This window comes from Synchiropus splendidus, chromosome 8 (assembly GCF_027744825.2).
Source record: "Synchiropus splendidus isolate RoL2022-P1 chromosome 8, RoL_Sspl_1.0, whole genome shotgun sequence".
In the NCBI taxonomy this organism is placed as follows: Eukaryota; Metazoa; Chordata; class Actinopteri; order Syngnathiformes; family Callionymidae; genus Synchiropus; species Synchiropus splendidus.
In genome coordinates this window covers 7,859,455-7,877,557 of record NC_071341.1, presented here as the reverse complement: position 1 = coordinate 7,877,557, position 18,103 = coordinate 7,859,455, and the positions used below count along the sequence as shown (strand labels likewise).

Here is an 18,103-nt window from a genome sequence, read left to right as displayed (position 1 = left end):
GACACTAGAGCACTTTAAATCCAAGTTGAAGACGTACCTTTTTGCACTGGCTTTAAATACAAACTGAGCATCTTTTTTTCTATTATTATCTATTTATTTACTACTTTTTACTTTTATTTCATACTGTTTTTTTTTTTTAAATCATATGTGTTTTACTCTTGCGGTAGTGAATATTTCAAACTGTTTTATGTTCCTGTAAAGCACTTTTGTCAGCAACATGCTGCAGAGTTGTGCTATATAAATATACTTGACCTTGACCTTGACTGATGAAGCTGTTGACAAAGGGTGGGTCCAAGCCTCTGGGGACGCTCTTGACATTTGCAGTAGCAGTAGTAATGGGCCAATGAGACATTACGAAACAGTGTCCTCATTTTCAGAGCTCAGCAGGTGGTGCTCGTGGTTGACAAATAATATGAGGTTTCATTGAAAAGGCTGTTCAACCCTATAGATTTTAGAGCAGTACCAACTCGGAAAATGAAAACACTGTTTCATGAAGCGTCATGAGCCCATCAATAGAGAAGTAAATACTTACAATACTTTTTAAAAAACAACCTTGACCCCTCTTACACTGTACATCTGTGTTGTGTTCGTCTGCTTGTTTATTGATGGCGGCCGTTTTAAATTTAAAAAGGAATTTCTGCAGAAAAATGACAGTGAAAATGGAGGCTCTTGAAAAGCTTGTTTCCACATGAAAGTGGGATGGGAGTCACTTTTGCACAGACAGACTGTTTCATATTCAATGGGGATATTTGATAGAGGGCCAATTAAGCTGTTACAACCGGAAAGTGATCACTCCAGCAGTTTTTGGATGAGCTGAAGCTAAGACAAGAGAGCAAAACATCAGTAATTCAAAAGTGGGGAATTTTTGTGCAAGACAGGAACTATGTATATTTTAAAGGACTCATGTTATTGACAGACTCACCTCTCCAGGTACCACTGAGCTAGGCACATTAGAACGTTACATCTAAGTTATGAGAGAGAAAAAAATCCTCCTTCCTGCCTTTTAGAATATACAACAAATGAATAACAACAGCAAAACACTGGTGTGGATTTGTGTAAGGTCACAGGATCCTTGAAACATTTTAGATCTGGGATGTGAGGGAAAGTAAAACAGCAGAGAAAAAGATCGATGAGGGTGCTTCAGAGTGAGATACATCATTAGATTTTCATACTGTTTCACATGGCAGGAAGTGTGTGCATGGACATATTCTGTCTGCACATTTATTGTGCCTGCTCCTACACGCACGTACAGTGCGCTCCATTAAAACACAGACATACTGTTAAAGTAGCAATCCAGTGCTGCTCTTCGGGTCCTCTTAAACACTGATACAGTCCTCCTCCATCCGCCATCTGCACTACATTGTTTAAAGCATTCTCACTCATCTGCTTTTTACTGAGATTATATGTCCTGATACAGAAGACCAGAGGCTCATGAGGTAAAAGAATGCGTGTGCGGGGGTGAAATGTATTATTAAAAAGATGTTTTTGGTTCTTTCATTTCTGGAAATTCTTTAGACGAGTAAATGATTACAGGGGTTTCCTGCAGTGCTTGTTCGTGAAGTTGGTGGCCTTGGCAACATCTGTCCATCGTCCTGACTGGATTTTCCTGAATGGAAACACTAACAGGGCTTCTCTTATGTATTATGACCGTGTTCTGTATTCTTAACCTGTCTTTAGCCCAGAGATCAAAAAGGTGAAGAACCTTTTTTGACCCCATTTGATACACAGTCTCTATCGTTCCCAAGTCAGTGGGAATCACTGTACATTGGCACATGTCCAAACTGTCAATTCGATGCTCTCTGACCTGCGCGCTCACTCCAACCATTAGTCTCGACCCTGTCTGTGCTCATCAGTCTCAGAGGAAAGCTTAAAACTTTCTGCTGTCTCAAGATCGTATGGCATGTGCCTGTCTCACCACCACCTGAGGGACCACTTGTTTCTACAAACCTCCATCCTGACCACACGCATTTAGCGCCACTCATGTCTGGCTGTTGTGGAACACTAACCCCGAGTTTTCAAACTGATTTCATCCCTTCTTCTTGTTGTCATTTCATTGAAGCGCTCTGTCTTCCTGTGAGGCAACTGAACTAACCTCCTGTTTTCCCCTGTTCTTTATAGCAATCTTGTCTCAGTGCCACTTCAACCCACACAGTGACTCCAGTCGAGGCATGAGAACAGACCCCTTACGGTGCTCAAGCACCAGCCCCTCTTGCCTGCATGAGGCAAGTGCACTTTTTTTCTACATCCTTAAATTGAAAACAACAATATGAAGCAGAAGTTTGAGCACATTTCTTCGCATAGCTTCTAAACTGAATGTTGCACGGACACTGTTATTGAGACCTGTCAGTGGTGACAGAGACAGAGGCAAGTTTGGACTTAATCAGCACAACAAAAACGGAACTGCTGTGACCACGAAAAAGGCTTTCTGATAATTATTTAAGCCTTAAACCCTCTTTAAAAAACCAAACTGTTGGTCCTGAAGTCAGCATACTTTAACATCGTAAAGAAATCCATTTTGTTTTCACAGATTCTTACTGAGATATTGTGATTACAGTTTATCGGGTGCGAGACCTTTAAATAAAGCGTGATTCAACCCATTAGCATAATCACAAGAATAAAATGAGCCATCTGAATTTCATAATTATCCAAGAGTCATGGTTGCACGACTCCATGAAGGCGGAGGAGTCAAGGTGACACATCATGTTCCATTTAGTGCCACGCTGCTAATAGGATCATTTGTGATTAAATGTAACTGCTGTTCATTTGCATGAGGAACTGTTTTAAAAAGTCCAATTTGTGTCATGTAACTGAGTCTGCTGTCCTCTCAGATGGAACGCTGAACATAGCCGCTTAATTAGATTTATTAAAATTAAAACAAGCTAGAACATTTAGTATGCTCTCGAATACCTTCTCTAGCCTCAATGTGTTGCGCTTCATGCATGAAACCCTTCTTCTCAGTAAATTCTGCGCAGCCCGTGCCACCAAGTTGTGTGGCGACTATTGCAGCTATAACTCCATTTTTCTCTCTGTGAAAACTGTTGATGCTGACTGGTGAGAGTTCCCAGTTGCAGACTGGACTTGATGCATAAGCAACCCAGTAGGCAGGTACTACAATCTTGAGAAGGATGTGGCACTGGCTGCTGAATTCACAGTTGCTGTGGAATACCACATCATCCAAATCAAACCCTCAACCTTCACCCTCAAAACCAAATATTAAGGGTTATGTGTCACTTAGAAATGGGACACCTTTTAAATGCATTTACGTCCTCAGACTGTGGGGGCAGCATTGCGCAAAAGCAGCGTTCGGTCTGTCAATTCAGAAGAAGAAGAATATCGACAGAGGACTGTAAAATAAAAGTAAATATTGTGCAACAATGGGGTAAATAATAAAAAATGGACTAAGGGCATACCATGTTTTTTGTAACCTTCTAGCTCCATTAACAAAGAAAATACTTTGTAGCTCGCTGTCTTTGCTACTAACATTTTGGCTAAAAATCCTGAAGTAAATCCTGAAGTAGGTGCCAGCTAATGTCAAAATTGAGGAAGACACTTTCCTCAAATCTTGCTCCTCAACTTAGCTGCCTGAGAATCGGGACAGACCACTTCGCACTTCACAGGAGGATGCACTTTTGAGGTTTAAGGAAGGAATTAGAATTAGACCATTGTCTAGTTTTAAATACGTGCTGGTGACTTCATACAAAAATACCAAGCCGCCATTCCCATTTCACACATCACACACAAACAAACCACATTCTTAAAGAAACCTTGTTAAACCATTTGTAAACCCTGTGAGTGCTTGCTGGATCATAAAAAAACGTATAAAACGACTATAAGTTGCTCCAGAGTCAGACCCGTCAAAATATGCATTGCAGAAGTAAAAATATCACTGTAAAAATATTTTAATCCTTAGCCGTTCTTAAATATCACTCAACTGTAGTCGCTTTCACTCGGTCCATCTCAATAGGTAAACGCGAGCTTTAGTTCTGCTGTGCTGTTCCTGTCATTTTGTCATATGACGTTTCCATTTTTAGAGACACCAAAAAATCGGAGGCACATCATGTTTACTCCTTGGTCATGTTGGTAAGTGCGACCATGTGGAATTGTATAGTACAAGTCACAGGGCAAGCAAAAATGTGACTTATAGTCCACAAGTATGACACTTCCAGTTTTTCCAGATAGAGCTGTGATCTACTAAGTTTCCCATTTTTTTGTTTCATCAACCAGCTCTTTGAACCTCCCACACCACTTCTTTTTTTTTCTTTTTCTTTCTGTCTTATTTTTTTTGAAAGGGTGTGGGGAAGCTGTATCATGTGTACTTGCCATTTAGTGTTGTAAATAAACTGTGCCGTACAACATGACTCATGTTTTGTTATTTAGTAAGTGGAAAACAAACAAGAAGCCCTGTCAAATGCTCTGCTGCACAGGCGCTAGCGAAGCCCCACCCAGTAGCCATGGCGTCACTCCTGCTGACTCTAAACAACACTGAAGCCTGTCCTCCTCCATCTATTTCCCATTACACCAGCATCGACCCATTGTCATTGTCGCACCTGCAGCTAATGAGGTGACGCGTGAACACCGAGTCTCTCTGCTGCCACAGATGGTAAGTCTCATGAAAATGCTATTGGGGTTCATTGCTAACACCAATCCACACTTTGGCGTCTTAGGAAAACATACTTAATACATATCTAGAATTTGAAGCAGCAATTTAAGACAAAGTGAAACTCTAATCTAGTCACATATTTATTTTAGGTTGCGCCTAACTTGAGGCGCTAGTTTTGTTTGAGCTACTTCAGACACCAAGTATAGGTTGATAAACTGGAAAACATTGGTCTAGTGATCGGCATGTTCTGGAAATATGTGACTGTTGCATTGCTGAATTCCTCTGCTTTGCTCAAAGGCACATGTTCAGCCACCCAATTTTAGTTCAATTCACATTGTGCTTCCTCACACTATCCTATTGAATGAAACTCTGGCTGTCAGCCTCCTCACACTCTCATCTTCTCAGCTACCATCAGGCGAACTTTTCTTGTTGCATTGTTAAGATAATGACGGTCCAAAATTAAGGTAACTTTTGTGGCTCGCCTCACTTTCATTTGAGGCTGGTGTGAAGTTGAAAGAAACAGTGCGGAGCAAAGACATGACAAGATAAGAAAAGTTGCTTCAGTACGGACACAAGGGCAAAAGCAAAAGGCAGAACTTATAATTGAACACAAGCTAAGTAAAGCAGAAGAGTAAAAAGAGCTGGAGCCGGTCTGTGATCAGACAAGGATAAGACCAAAGAAAAGCAGAGTTCAGGGTGAATGGGAAACAAAAGTGCAATATCATCACCAATTCCACTTCCTGAGAAATTGACAACACAGTCTAACAACACAAATCTGGCTATTTTTAATTACGCCAGGCCGATTCAAATGGCCGGGATTAGAAACCACTATTCAGTTTGAATTGAATTCAGCTCAAGAGGTACATTGATAACCTTGAATGATGATAATAATAATAATAATAATTATATATTTAATAACTGTTCATTTGCTTACATGAAGCAGCTTTTAACTTCAAGTAAAACCTACAACAAGATCCATTACAATCTTTATAACAGATTACTGACTCGTATTTATTTATTTAATTTACAGTCTGAATCTTGATAAAAGACTGGTATTGACATTTATACTTTAAGGGAGGAAAGGAGAGCACTTATATTAAGTTTAAAATCCCCTTCTTCACCCCATGTCTGCAGCCATTTTATGAAATGCTCTGACCCAAAAATCTCATGTCACCTGTGGAGCTGAGCTGTAATAATGTCAGAATGATTGGATGGTGAGGTGTCAATAAAACAACTGCCATTTGTCCCGCCACGCCCATCTGACCTCCGCGGTCCCAAGTCTGTCTGCTCTGCTGGCATGTCTTTAGACGTAGAGTGATGGAGGCTGCTCTATACATTTCTGCACGCTCACCAATGAGTCTTGAGCTCCCATTGTCACTTATATATATTATCAACGCTCCTACCACTGCTACATTCTCAAGTAGAAGGTACAAATAGGTTCCACCCTGGTGAACTGAAAAAGGAAAACAAACAAAACAGATTCTCTTCATGACTGGACTGGACGAGTTACCCTGAAGAATGGTCCTACTAAAGTCACAGGAAGAAAGCTTGTGCTCTCTGAGACCAAATATCGCACCAAGAAAATGCCCCCCAACACTAAATTGTTCTACCACAATTAAACTGTAAAACAAATAAAGGTCGCAATTTTTTCACCATGTTCCAACAAATTAGGTGTAAGTAGGAGGCTTTCCAGAATAAGAGGAGCTTTACTGGAAGTGGTCATTTATACTCCATTGTTTGTTGGTTGTTTTTCGGAGGAAGGAAAACAACAGAACTCATGAACCCTTTGGTGGGGTTATACATCCTCCAGTCACTTCAGTCCATTATTGGTTATTGGCATGTGTGCTGAATATAAGTTGGAAGGTGAATGAATAACTTAGATTTCACATATGCTTAAGCAAAAAAGAAGTCTATCTGTCTCTTATACTTCACGTGATTTTATGCTCTCTCTTCGTACTCTGTTGTTTTGGCCAACAACTTGGTCTCCAACTTGGCTGACTTGGTCTCCAAATAGAAAAGCAGCCCATCCTGATCAAACATGAAAATTGTTTTTTTGTGTGTCTAAATTATACCCTAGACATCAATAATGTTGCATCGTTGTTGGCAGAAAAGAGGCGGGGCTACCCCCAGACCATGATGCTCCAACTACCATGCACTTGGCACTTGTCTTTGCACTCCTCACTTGCTTGACCCTTGGCTCCACATGCCTAGTTTACTTGTCTTTAGCGACCAGTTAGCGGGCTTCCCTGTGCATCATCATCATAAGATTCAATATGATGTGTGTGCAGCGTATGGTCTGAGCACCTACAGGCTGAGCCCCCACCCCTTCAATCTCTGCAACAATGCTGGCAGCACTCATCCATCTATTTTCCAAAGACAACCTGTGGCAAGGCCTGTTCTGAGTGGAACTCTCGTCCGTCTTTCAGTAGAGCAGCAAGTCTTTTTCTCAGATCCTCAGAGACCTCTATGTTAAAGCATGTTAAACTTCCAGCGACCAGTATGAGAGAGTGTGAGAAGCTAACTACCTGAAAAGGCTGGGATTTTCATGCCAGCGGTTAAGACATCAAGGGTTGAGTGTTGAGTTGTTTAAAGTGGACATAAATGTGAATCTGCACTGTTATACAGGCTGTACAGTGACCACCTGACGTGATATCAAAGCACTTCCTCACTCTTGTGCCATGAAAAGATACAATTGAATATTTACAGAAATGTGAAGGGCAAACTCCCTTTTGTGAGGTACAAAACATAACTCCGTCTGACATAAAATGATGGCTTCTATTTGGATGCAATGACACGCTATGCTGGCCTGCACAACCTAGAATAAAAAGTCAGTATTTGCTTATGGGGGAGAAAACACTCCCGCGACAAGTGCCATTGAAGTTGCTGAGCAACAGGCGGTGTGACCCATTCTACTTTTTCAAGAACCTCACTTGCCTCCTGGACTCATTTTGACACTTCGAACTCAACAATTCCATGTATACATGTGTAATTTGTTTCCCATGAAGTTCAGAAGTAAGAAGTCTTAGAGCCTCAGAGCGGAACAAAAAAGAATTGGCATCGCTAACTTCCAGTAGTTTCCAGTGCACAGAAGGGTTATCACAGCATTCTGCATTCTGTATTTCAACTATCTTGAATACGGAATGTGCATTTTTAAGTACAAAAGTAACTTCTTCGTTTTGATTCACTTTTTAATTATGTGTCCTAAAATCATCTCTTCTGGTGCTCTTATTAATGCCCCGCTAAAAATTGGCCATCTAAAGAAATTATTTAAACTAGAGTGTACCGAAGTTGATTTTTTCATTTTTTTATTCCAGACAGCCACTGAATTATTGATGTTCGCGATGCAAAAATAAATTCATTTGGCTCTTCCCTGGCTCGGCTATTAAAAATGCTCAACTCACATCAGAGCAGCCTGAACGGTTCAAAAAGCGCTGACATTTGTAGCCACTTGTTTTGAAACGACACAGATTGTTAGGTTGAGTCGGTGCCAACCTGTTGGCCGGGTTCAGTCGGTGCCAGAGTTCCAATTTGCTGCTGTTTATCAGCAGCCTGCGAACATGGAGTCACGAGTGGGAATGAATGGGCTGATGGTGAGAAGCCCCAATCGCAGCTATTGTCAAAGTCTGCACATGTGAAAGCCCATGCTCCTCTCCTGTCACATGTTTCGCTGTGCCGCCTGACAAGAGCAAATTGCAGTAGTGATTAACTTGTAATCTGTTTTGGTTGTAGCTCACAGTGCTTATACTTGTCTTTGCATTACTCCGATCCTTGTTGCAGCTGCCGCTGCGCCTTTCTGATGTGCTAAGAGCCGTGTTGGCTGTGTCACAGTGCTCTGACTAAAGTGCTGTTGATCACACCAGCCAAACTTGACAGGACAATTCCTCAGGGAAGAGACCAAAGAGAGAGACACGTCGACAGAGTGGAAGAGGGTGGTGGCGATGAAGAGAGAGGCAGACGGAGCACGAAGCTAAGTAAGCAAAGGTAAGTCGAAAAAGAGAGGAAGAGTCAACAGCAGAAAAGCTGAGAAAATACAATCCAAGGTGTGGTGGGGAATGAATTCAAACAATCACTTCTGAGTTTCATTTGAAAACCTGGTGAACGCTTGCTGCACACACAGACTCATGTTTAAACACAGATGAACGCATCTGTGCTTGTGGGGCGACAGACCCGCGGCGTGATTGCTTACACACATTGCAAACACAAGTTCGTGATGAAGTCTCACCTTGCCAGCCGGGTTTACAGACAGGTTTGACGTCGATGCGGACGGGAACTGTGTGCAAAGCTCTCTTTTGGCCACAGTCCCAAGCGGTGACCTGGATCTCGTACTGTTGCTGCCGGTCATAGCTCAGCTTCTCCGTGTTCCGAATGTTGCCTGAGGAGAGAGAAGTCATTCAAGTTGAACTATATTTTCATAAAGTGAGGCCAGTACTGCACTGGATTGTTTTCTGTTTAAGCCATGAAAAGGAAACACTCGGCATGACCGAAGTTTTCGGAATCCTGCAGTGTGAAGTGATGGAGTATCCCCACCTAACATCTCTCTAGGAATTATTTTTAGTTGCTACATCAAGCCATGCCATCTGATCGCCGACCTGTGGTTTGAGCAGACCTCCTCCAGGGACACTGAAAAGCAGTTAGGTGAGCATCTCATGTCTCAAGTACTTTTATTTCCTGTGTTCCTGTGTTGTTTCTCTCTCTTTCTTCAGCTTCACAGCAGCTTGGCTGGATCCGATTCCGCTGAGCAGACTCCACTGATTTCTATACCTGGGTTCCAGTCTGTGCTGCCAGATGGTTGCTTCGCCTCCTCACGGTAAACACTCCTTTGACCCTCCGTTCACTCGTGCTCCTGTATATTTCTAAATTCTGTGCGTGCTTGATCTTCGATCTGCTGCCTCCTTAGTTTCTTCTCCTCCCTCAGTTTTCTGTTTCTCGCTTCTCACTATTTGTTTGTGTGAGTTATTTGTACAACTCACCTTTTCACTTTTTGCTTTCCTCTCGTCATAGTCTGAGTGTGTTTGCGTTGTCCCCGTTAGTTAGGCTTGATTATAATTCACCTCTTTTCTTCGTTCCTGTTCGTCTTTTGTGTTGTCGCGTAATTGTGAATAAACCTTGTTAAATCTGCTCTCGATCTCCCGAGTCTTCTGTCGGCCTGCAACAGTTCAGCAACTGGGTCTGATCCCACAGACAGCCATGACATAGACGTCGATAAACACTTGCGTCTGTTAGTCTGATCGACTTGCTTACGCTCCTGTGCTAAGACTAGCGCACAACTTTCATGTGCACGAGTCTTTCGGTCTTCTTAATTTGTTATCACTGTTACAGCCCCACTACAGTCCGGGGATAGATACTACATTGTTGAACGTGTTGACGGCAGAAACGGCTTCATCTTCATTTAAAAAAAAAAAAAAACGTATGGGAAAACATAAAAATCAGAGCTCATTTTTCTCACGTACCTTTAAGAAGCTCCGCACAAACAAACAAAACAAGAAGAACAATAGGGGAAAATGGAACTCCACCATAGAGGTTTTGCAATGGTTGTTGTTTACTTGTAATATGTAATCGGGGTGGGACTCATTTTTAAAAAGAATGTAATTGGTTGTTACATTATTTTTTTTAGGATTAATTGTATGGCAATATTTGAAACCAGAATGATCACATTTAAGTTGAATCAGCATTAACATCAAGGTGGAAGTGATGCAAGCATGAGCAAACGTTTTTGCTCCATACAGTGCTCAGAACAGCAGTTATTGTACTTCCATCCTGAGGTTTTTAAACTGGAATACTCGCGGAGGTTTATACGTGGTAAATCTGTAACAGCACTGCAGTCTAGCACTGTGTGTGTTTGTTGTTGGAAATGCAGAAATATAGCAGAAAATAAATGTTTCAACGAACAAGAAAGATTTTTCATCCTGCAAATTATGTTGTTGTTTTGGTTATTAAAAAAATGCAATGCCCCCCATGAAACTTTTTATTCTGCAGCCCCACTGGGTGGCTACAAATGTCTATACCAGTATGGTGTTTGTGTTCAATTGTGACTGGTTTATTAAAGTGTTGCTTTACTGAGATCCCCAGAAGTATGGAGTAAATATGCTGGTGCATATGGTAAAAGAAAGGAGATGTCATTCAGTCAGTGTACCACAGTCTGGACTCTGGTGAGGCTGCATTTTTCATTCGTGATTTGTCTCTCCAAGCAACTATCACAGTCTTATTTGTTACATAGCCGGTCGGTAAACACAAGGATCTGTCTTCCTGGATTGGGGTCAGACCAAAGTTCAAATGCAATCGCTTCGTCCAATCCTCACTAAACAGACCAGCGATTTCGCGCAGCTTGTATCATTAATTGCTTCCGACGTGCCCTTAACTCCAGGGCGCCATGAGTCCCATTAGCGCAAACACCTGAAATCAATTCAGCCGGTGGGTGTGAATATGAAATTTCTCATTACAGATGATGTGTCGCTGCTTGTCAGAGGCCTGAAGAGACGACGTTCTTTTTGCCTACGACGTCATTCGGACATGCGTCAATGGGATTTCGAGCATTTTCTTTGAAATGAGTTAGCAAGGACAAAACAGTCTTGTTCCAGTCTCACAACTTTTTCCAACGACAAAATCCAAAATAACACGACTTGACCTTCACACAAAATTGACTCCATAGAACAGAAACAATAATTGTAATTTAGTCTTTCAAAACATTTATGGAGCTCAATCAGCCACACACACTATATAAATCCACTGTTGGACGCAGAGGGCTGCCACTTCTGTGCCCAGGAAATGAAGTGGCACCTCTCCAGCCGTCCCCTGGGGTTTCTTCATCAGAGTCCTTTTGGGGGTGACTTGCTTCGCCCTCTTGCTAAGCAGTCCTCCTTGTCACAAGTGAGTGCTATAGCAATATTCATTACTGGCGCTCTCTGGCTCTTTGAACAGTAATCTCCACCCATCATCCATTGAGGAAAAAAAATGCTTGAGTAACAGCTTAAGGTCACACAACGATGAAGCCAACCAGATGTATCGGCAACAAAGGAATCCAGAGGTCAGTGAACTACATCTTTTGTGGAAGCGCGAAACAAAACGGAGAGCATTTTGCAGGAGCTAGCCATCACCAATGATGAAGACAAAGACAGACAAAGAGATTACGAGACAGTGGAAGAGGAAAGAAAATCCTTGGCTTGAAAAAACAATGAATGCTGACCTCCAGCGACCTAGTTCCACAAGCATAGGTTTGAAAGTCTAAGCTACTTGGCAGATGGAGAGCCCCCTGTGGACATGCAGCGTGACACAGGAGTGAGGAGACCGATATTTTTGGTGACATAGCTGCACAGGGGGGCGACATAGCGAGGTGCGTGTGTGCATGCCAAGCCACACATTTCTTTATTTTAAAAGAAAATAAAAATAAGAACCTGGCATGGCCTGTCAATGAAAGGGAAATACAAGACTGAATATGAAACAGAACTCTGGCAAAGACCAAGCCCTGCTGCGTACACATCTTCCTTTCTGGAGAAAGTGTCTCAGTCTATCCTCCTTCCATACCACCCGGGGTCTGCTTTCCCAATATGATGTGTGACATATAAAACCACACAGGTACCACATATTTGGTGTCTTTCCAGTCGCCAAAACCAACCCCCATACCTGGTCAATCGCGTACTGGGCCCTGTGCAGTTTGAAAGATGAGCTAGCTTTGGTAAATCTTGCACTTCCACTGAGTGGTGTGGGTCACTACGGATCAGGTTGAGGCGGAACAAGCAACGAGCGGAGCAGAGTTGTGGATAATGTGTACAACCAAGAACAACACAGTTTGAAAAGTCGGTGTGCTCTGATCATGTGAATGTGCACAAAATAAATCCCCTTCGACATAAATTTAGTTAAGACAGGCTGGTTGTTCAAATCTGATTCTACAGAGCCGATGTTTCCAGGGTTGAAGCCAAAGTCCCGCTGTCTGTCTGCAAACAAGCCACGCACACACAGCATCTTATCCTCTCTGACAAGTACGAGAAATGCTTGCAGGTTTTCATTTCCCCCATGGATGGGTTTAGTAGTTTAGGGTCACACTCGCTAACACCAAAGGCTAACAACTTGACTTTGCTTGCTCAGTGCCGTTGTGGCAGCAGGACACTTTTCGGAACCCAAGCGAGATATACCAAAAAATGGTCCGGGGCAATGGTACAAGTTGTTCCGACACAGACCGCTTGGTGGAAATGTGGTAAAAGGGGACACCTTAGAATTATTGTGGCATTTTAAATGATAAAACAGTTCACGGTTTTGCAAGATGGCACATATTGGATGCAATGAGTAACGGAACTTTAGCCTTCAATGTAATGTATACGGAGAGTAAATAAAAAGACCATAAAGTTAGACAATGGCTTTTCATGGTAGGACATAGAAACAAAAACGTTCACAGTGGACTGATTTTATTGAGACATAAAATGGAATATGAGCATTTTGGGAAATCTCCTGTACCTTAATTTAGCCACGAGTGAATGTGCACTGAGCTGCGTTCTCCATGATAAAGTTTTACTTCATTTATACTCACTACTTTAGTGTTACTGCTAAGTTTAAATATTTGGGATGACTTGAGAAACGAAGCATGGACCTCAGTATATTTAATAAACCATGATAATTATTCATTCAAAATTGTGTCCTTTGTATACGTTGTGATAAACCTTTTATTATTATTATTCCTATGAATCTTGAGAAATTAAATCTCAATACAGATAAGATCCCTGAGGAGAGACAAGTGGCATGTTCAGTGACAGTAAATGTTTCAGCCAGTTAAATCAATTGCTGCTACTCACCTCTCCAAGTTGAAACAAGTGCAGTGCACACAATTGTTTTTCAAGGTGATTCATTTTAATTTGACGATTTCCATTTGTTCGCCGGGACAGAAGGGGTGGGAAAGACTCAGAGGAGACCAATACATTAATTGCAAATTAGTAACCACAACTGAGCTTTGACATTTAGATGTTCTGAGTCACTAAATCAGCTCCTCGACTTTAATGGACTCCGGAAAAAGAACAAGAGTTTGCTAGCTTGAAACAAGAAGTCAAGCACCGGCAAACAAATGTCCACACAAATATATACTATACTATGCAGCTTAGTGAATGAAACATTCTCCTCGTTTTTGGAGCTGTGTTTTTAAATCTTTGCATTCCAACAACGTGGACTTCAAATGGGAGCTGACCATCAGGATTCTGAAAGCCCAGCAGAGAATGTTCTTCTTGCGGCAGCTACGAAATCTACGAGTTCTACACGGCCATCATCCAGTCCATCCTCACCTCCTCTATCACCATGTGGTACAACAGCTTCTTCCCCTCGGCCGTCAGACTATTGAATTTGTGATCAGCCTTTGTTATTTTATTTCATTTTATTTTATTGACAGCACTTTATTCGGAAGCACTTTCCTAGTTGGTGGGATCCCCACTGACCATGGCAATACATTTGATTCTGTTTCTGATTCTGAACTATTTAAATGATGCCACCATCGATTTTAATCTGAGAGTGCCACCTACTGAGCTCTGAAAATGAGGACACTGTTTCATGAAGCCTCATCAACCCATAACTAATGTGAGTGATGAGCAAGCTCACGTTGCACACATCACTTAGTAAAACCTATTGGAATCAAATGACATTCAGGTTTTTGCTAATATAAAACCATATATGTAACTGGTATATATATGAAAATACCATTCCTTGAGGCAGTTGAGGAAAAAAGAGAAACTGCTATTAGTCATATCAGAATAAATTAAACATGAAAGATTGCTTTTAAGCTCAACGTGTTTTTCTCCTCCTCAGTCATGAAAGGAGACCCAGGTTGTGTGGCCAACGTCCAGAGCACCAACAAGTGCAGCCAACATTTCATGTTTCACTAATTTGCAGACATGTGAATATATCACACGCTGCCAGGTTTCACTTCATTTATCATTGATTTGACTGTTTTCAGTGATCTATGGGGCATATAGAGCACATATAAATATACATACTGCACATGGAGGAATAGAATATTGTATCAATGCATTTTGTACTTAATAGATTTTTATTCTAATTAAATTGCTAAGTCACAAAATGAGGAGTATTAAGTCACTTACATGAGTGGACCTACATTAATATGCTCGCTTAAATCACAAAAATGTAGTGTTGTAATGTTTTGAGCACTATAGCGAGGAGATCCACACCCGTGCCTGAAGCGATATGGAAGTAAAATATATGGGTTTTTGTTTCGCAGGATCCCCTTTTAACCTGTCAAGGCACAAAGGTAGCGGCATCAACTTAAGGCAACTGAAGGTTCGGAGCGAATCCTGGTCCCTTTTATGTGGGGTTTGCGTGCATTTCTGTTGCAAATTATGTTGCTGTATGTTGGTAACTAATGTTTAGTGATTTAAAATATAGTCAGTGTTCAATAATATTAGTAAAATCCTTGTATCAAATAGCGCTCAAAGTTTCAAGTCTCGTGCCATTTTTTGATGAACTTATGTATGTATACTTGGCAAAGACACATTCTCTCTCATCTGTGGCACAAATGCGACACATGGAAAGTGGCCATCACTAAAGTATTTGCTCCTGCTGGACGGAGTGTGTGCTGAGGATTTCTCTGTAAATAATTGATGAGTCAAAACAATGGATGGCTGACAATACTGTCCAGCCAGACCAAGACAAGGAAGCTGAATGAAGAACCAGTGCAGAGTTGAGAGGAAGCTGCCTCAGGAGTTTTCTGATTCTGGTTCTAATAAGAGGTCATGTTGACAAAGTGCTGGACAGCGCAAGTGAGCGGATTACATGTTATTTATACAGAGCGCCAATGTTCTTTTTCCCCCCATCTCCTCATCAGTTTTGTCTGCCTTCTTGAATTTATAATTTATTCCCTTCTCATCTCACTGCACATCATTGTCTCTCTGTTTTGCAGCCTCATCCCATTTCACTGTTTGCTGCCTCATCTGTCGTTCAGCTCTTGCCATTCTTTATATATTTTTCGCCTTTACCAACACACACTGGCATCTTTCCGCACAGCGGAGGTTCCAACTCCTTCAATTACAACATCAACTTATCCGTGTCAGCAGGCAGTGCGTGCGGCGACTGCTGGCGAGGGCGACCAGCTAGTAAATGACTACTTCACCCTCCATCTCACTCTCTCTATTCGCCTGTCTGTCAAACACACGTAAACAGAAACACGCGGAGGAACTTTCAATCTGCCTCCAGTTGCCAAAATATCACCCTGGAGTTATTACCTTTTGCTTTCTTCCTTGGACAACAAATCTAAATGGGTGTCCAATGGCGATGTAACGTTACACAAAAATTTTGTTTTTGGTTTGGTTCGGGTCTCAGTTACAAAGCTTTGGTTCAGGACATTTTCGTCAAATACAGCATTGTTGACTTTTTTCTAAAAAAAAAAAAATAAAGAAAAAACAAAGAACAATAAGAATAATGGTGCAAGCTTTAAACAAAAAAAAATCTTTTTAGCCACTATTTGAATACAAATTGATTCTTCAATGATGAGCCCCAGTCAAGGCTCAAATAAAAACAAGGTCACATCAGGCCTTTCACACCGACACCGTTCTGCTGAGGTTTCTCCAAACCTCAAATTAAGTGGCAGGGCGGTAAAAGCAAGGGTTACGTGGGTGGAGATAAGTCACTCCAATATACTGAATGTTGTTCCTTTAGTGGGGCTATTTGTTTTCATCAAGCATGCAGCAGCTTTTGATGATGAGGAGACATTGAGGACCATGATGCATGAGGCATCTGGTGTATAATATAACATATATAACATCGTGTGAATGGGCTGATATGTTTCTTAGACGTGACTGTTGTCGGAGGTCATGTAGCTGTCTTGTGGTATAGCGACGGACAACATATATTTCATTAAGTTTGACAGAATATTACCCCAACTTCATTCTAATTTTGTAAACAGAGTATGCGACACACCCACTGATGATGTCACGGTTAGCGAGTTTGTACTACTTTTTTTTTTTTTGTCTTATTTCTTTTTCTTGTGTCTTGAACACGCCAGCCGGTTCACAACTGTGTTCGCAAACTCGATCCAGCATGGATTCGTGCTCTGAGTGAAAAGGCTGCAGACAGCGATCCGTGGCAAATGACCAATTTTCCAATGATCAACCAATTCTTTGAGCATCAGTGAAATTTCCTTGAGATAGATTAACCTGCATCTACTTATGTGGTAGAGCAGTGTAGCAGAAAATTATTGACTGCAGTTCCATGAAGAGAGTAGTCTGACTAAGGAAAATCGAGCTATGAGTAGTTCACCTCCTTGGTGAAGGGTGGCGCCTTGAGCTCTTCAGTCCTTCCTGTTACTATAACCGTAGAGGGAGAGCAATGGAACCTGAGCTGTTTCAGACTGTTATATTGAACTCTGTAGACAGTGAACTTCAGAGGTCCTGTATCAATTCTGGAGATAGTTTTCTATGTATAACAAGAATGACAGATGCGGAGAATCCGAAGTAGAGAGTTGCGCTTTTGACCACTGTCAAGAGCCCCGACTTACTTACCTCGCAGCCATGCTAACGGTTGCGAACATGGTGCTAATGTCGTCTCCTAAAACAACAAATCACGTCTTCTTATCTTCTTGTCGGAATTAACGATAAAAATGACCCGAGTGAAGGAAGTTGAAGACAATTCTACACATCTGCAGATCATCATCGTCGCAAGTTCCAAAACACAGCCGATATCAGGTTTGTCATGTTTTCACCGCAGACATCACAGACGAACACACATACAGGATCTGGTTACACACACGACCGTTTCCGTTGTAAACAAGGTTAATCGACATCTTTCGACCGTGATTAGTCTACGAGTGTGTTTACTTCTGCTGCGTAGCTGAAGCTCGCTCAGCCACACATCACTCAGTCCAGTCGTAGTCAAGCTACTCGGCTACATGCCAAACTATTAACCACATTATCCAGGTCTTGTAGTACGACTAACAATGGATAGTTATTTTCTAAAGCCAAATTTGAGTCACTTGATATCTGCTTAGAGGAATCCAGTTTGAGGAAAGAAACAACTGTCGGGAGTTCAAAGACAAATTAGAGAGCAAATCATGTCTTGTCATGTTTCCTTTTTAAAAACAGCATGTACAGAGGCAGTGAAAATGACAATTCATCCTCTTTTTCCAGCAATGCTTAATATAGAATATTGTTTTCTTTGTCATCTTCTATGAGGAATTTTGTCGTACCCCCTGTATTTGTGCCGTGACCTTGATGGTGGCCACACAGCCGACAACTTTACACTCCTACAAAGCTATTTTATTCTTGCCTATTACAGTCACAATTCCCTTTTCTTGCCCCTTTCATGGTGATTTTCCCTGCTCTTCCTGTCTCTCCTCTCTAACAGTCAGGTGCTCTCAAGTTCAAGAGCTCTCCAAGCTTTTTCCTCTGAGGTCAGAGTCTGAACGAGACCTCCTTAAACAGACGGTGAGAGGAGCGAGTGCTCTGACTCCAACCTCCGTCACCGCATCACTCACAGTGAATTTGGCCTATGATCCAGACAGCTTCTTTATTGCAGCACTCA

The 18,103-nt window shown here is 41.7% G+C and overlaps 1 protein-coding gene across 2 annotated transcripts in view; it reads right to left on the bottom strand.

Moving 5' to 3' along the window:
- Positions 1-18,103, bottom strand: part of LOC128764265 (calsyntenin-2-like) — a 263,773-nt gene that overhangs the window by 65,789 nt on the left and 179,881 nt on the right. For both annotated transcript variants that reach the window (XM_053873891.1, XM_053873892.1), the window contains exon 5: positions 8,823-8,972. In XM_053873891.1, the coding sequence (XP_053729866.1) occupies positions 8,823-8,972 (150 nt within the window). The remainder of the gene's footprint in view (positions 1-8,822; positions 8,973-18,103) is intronic.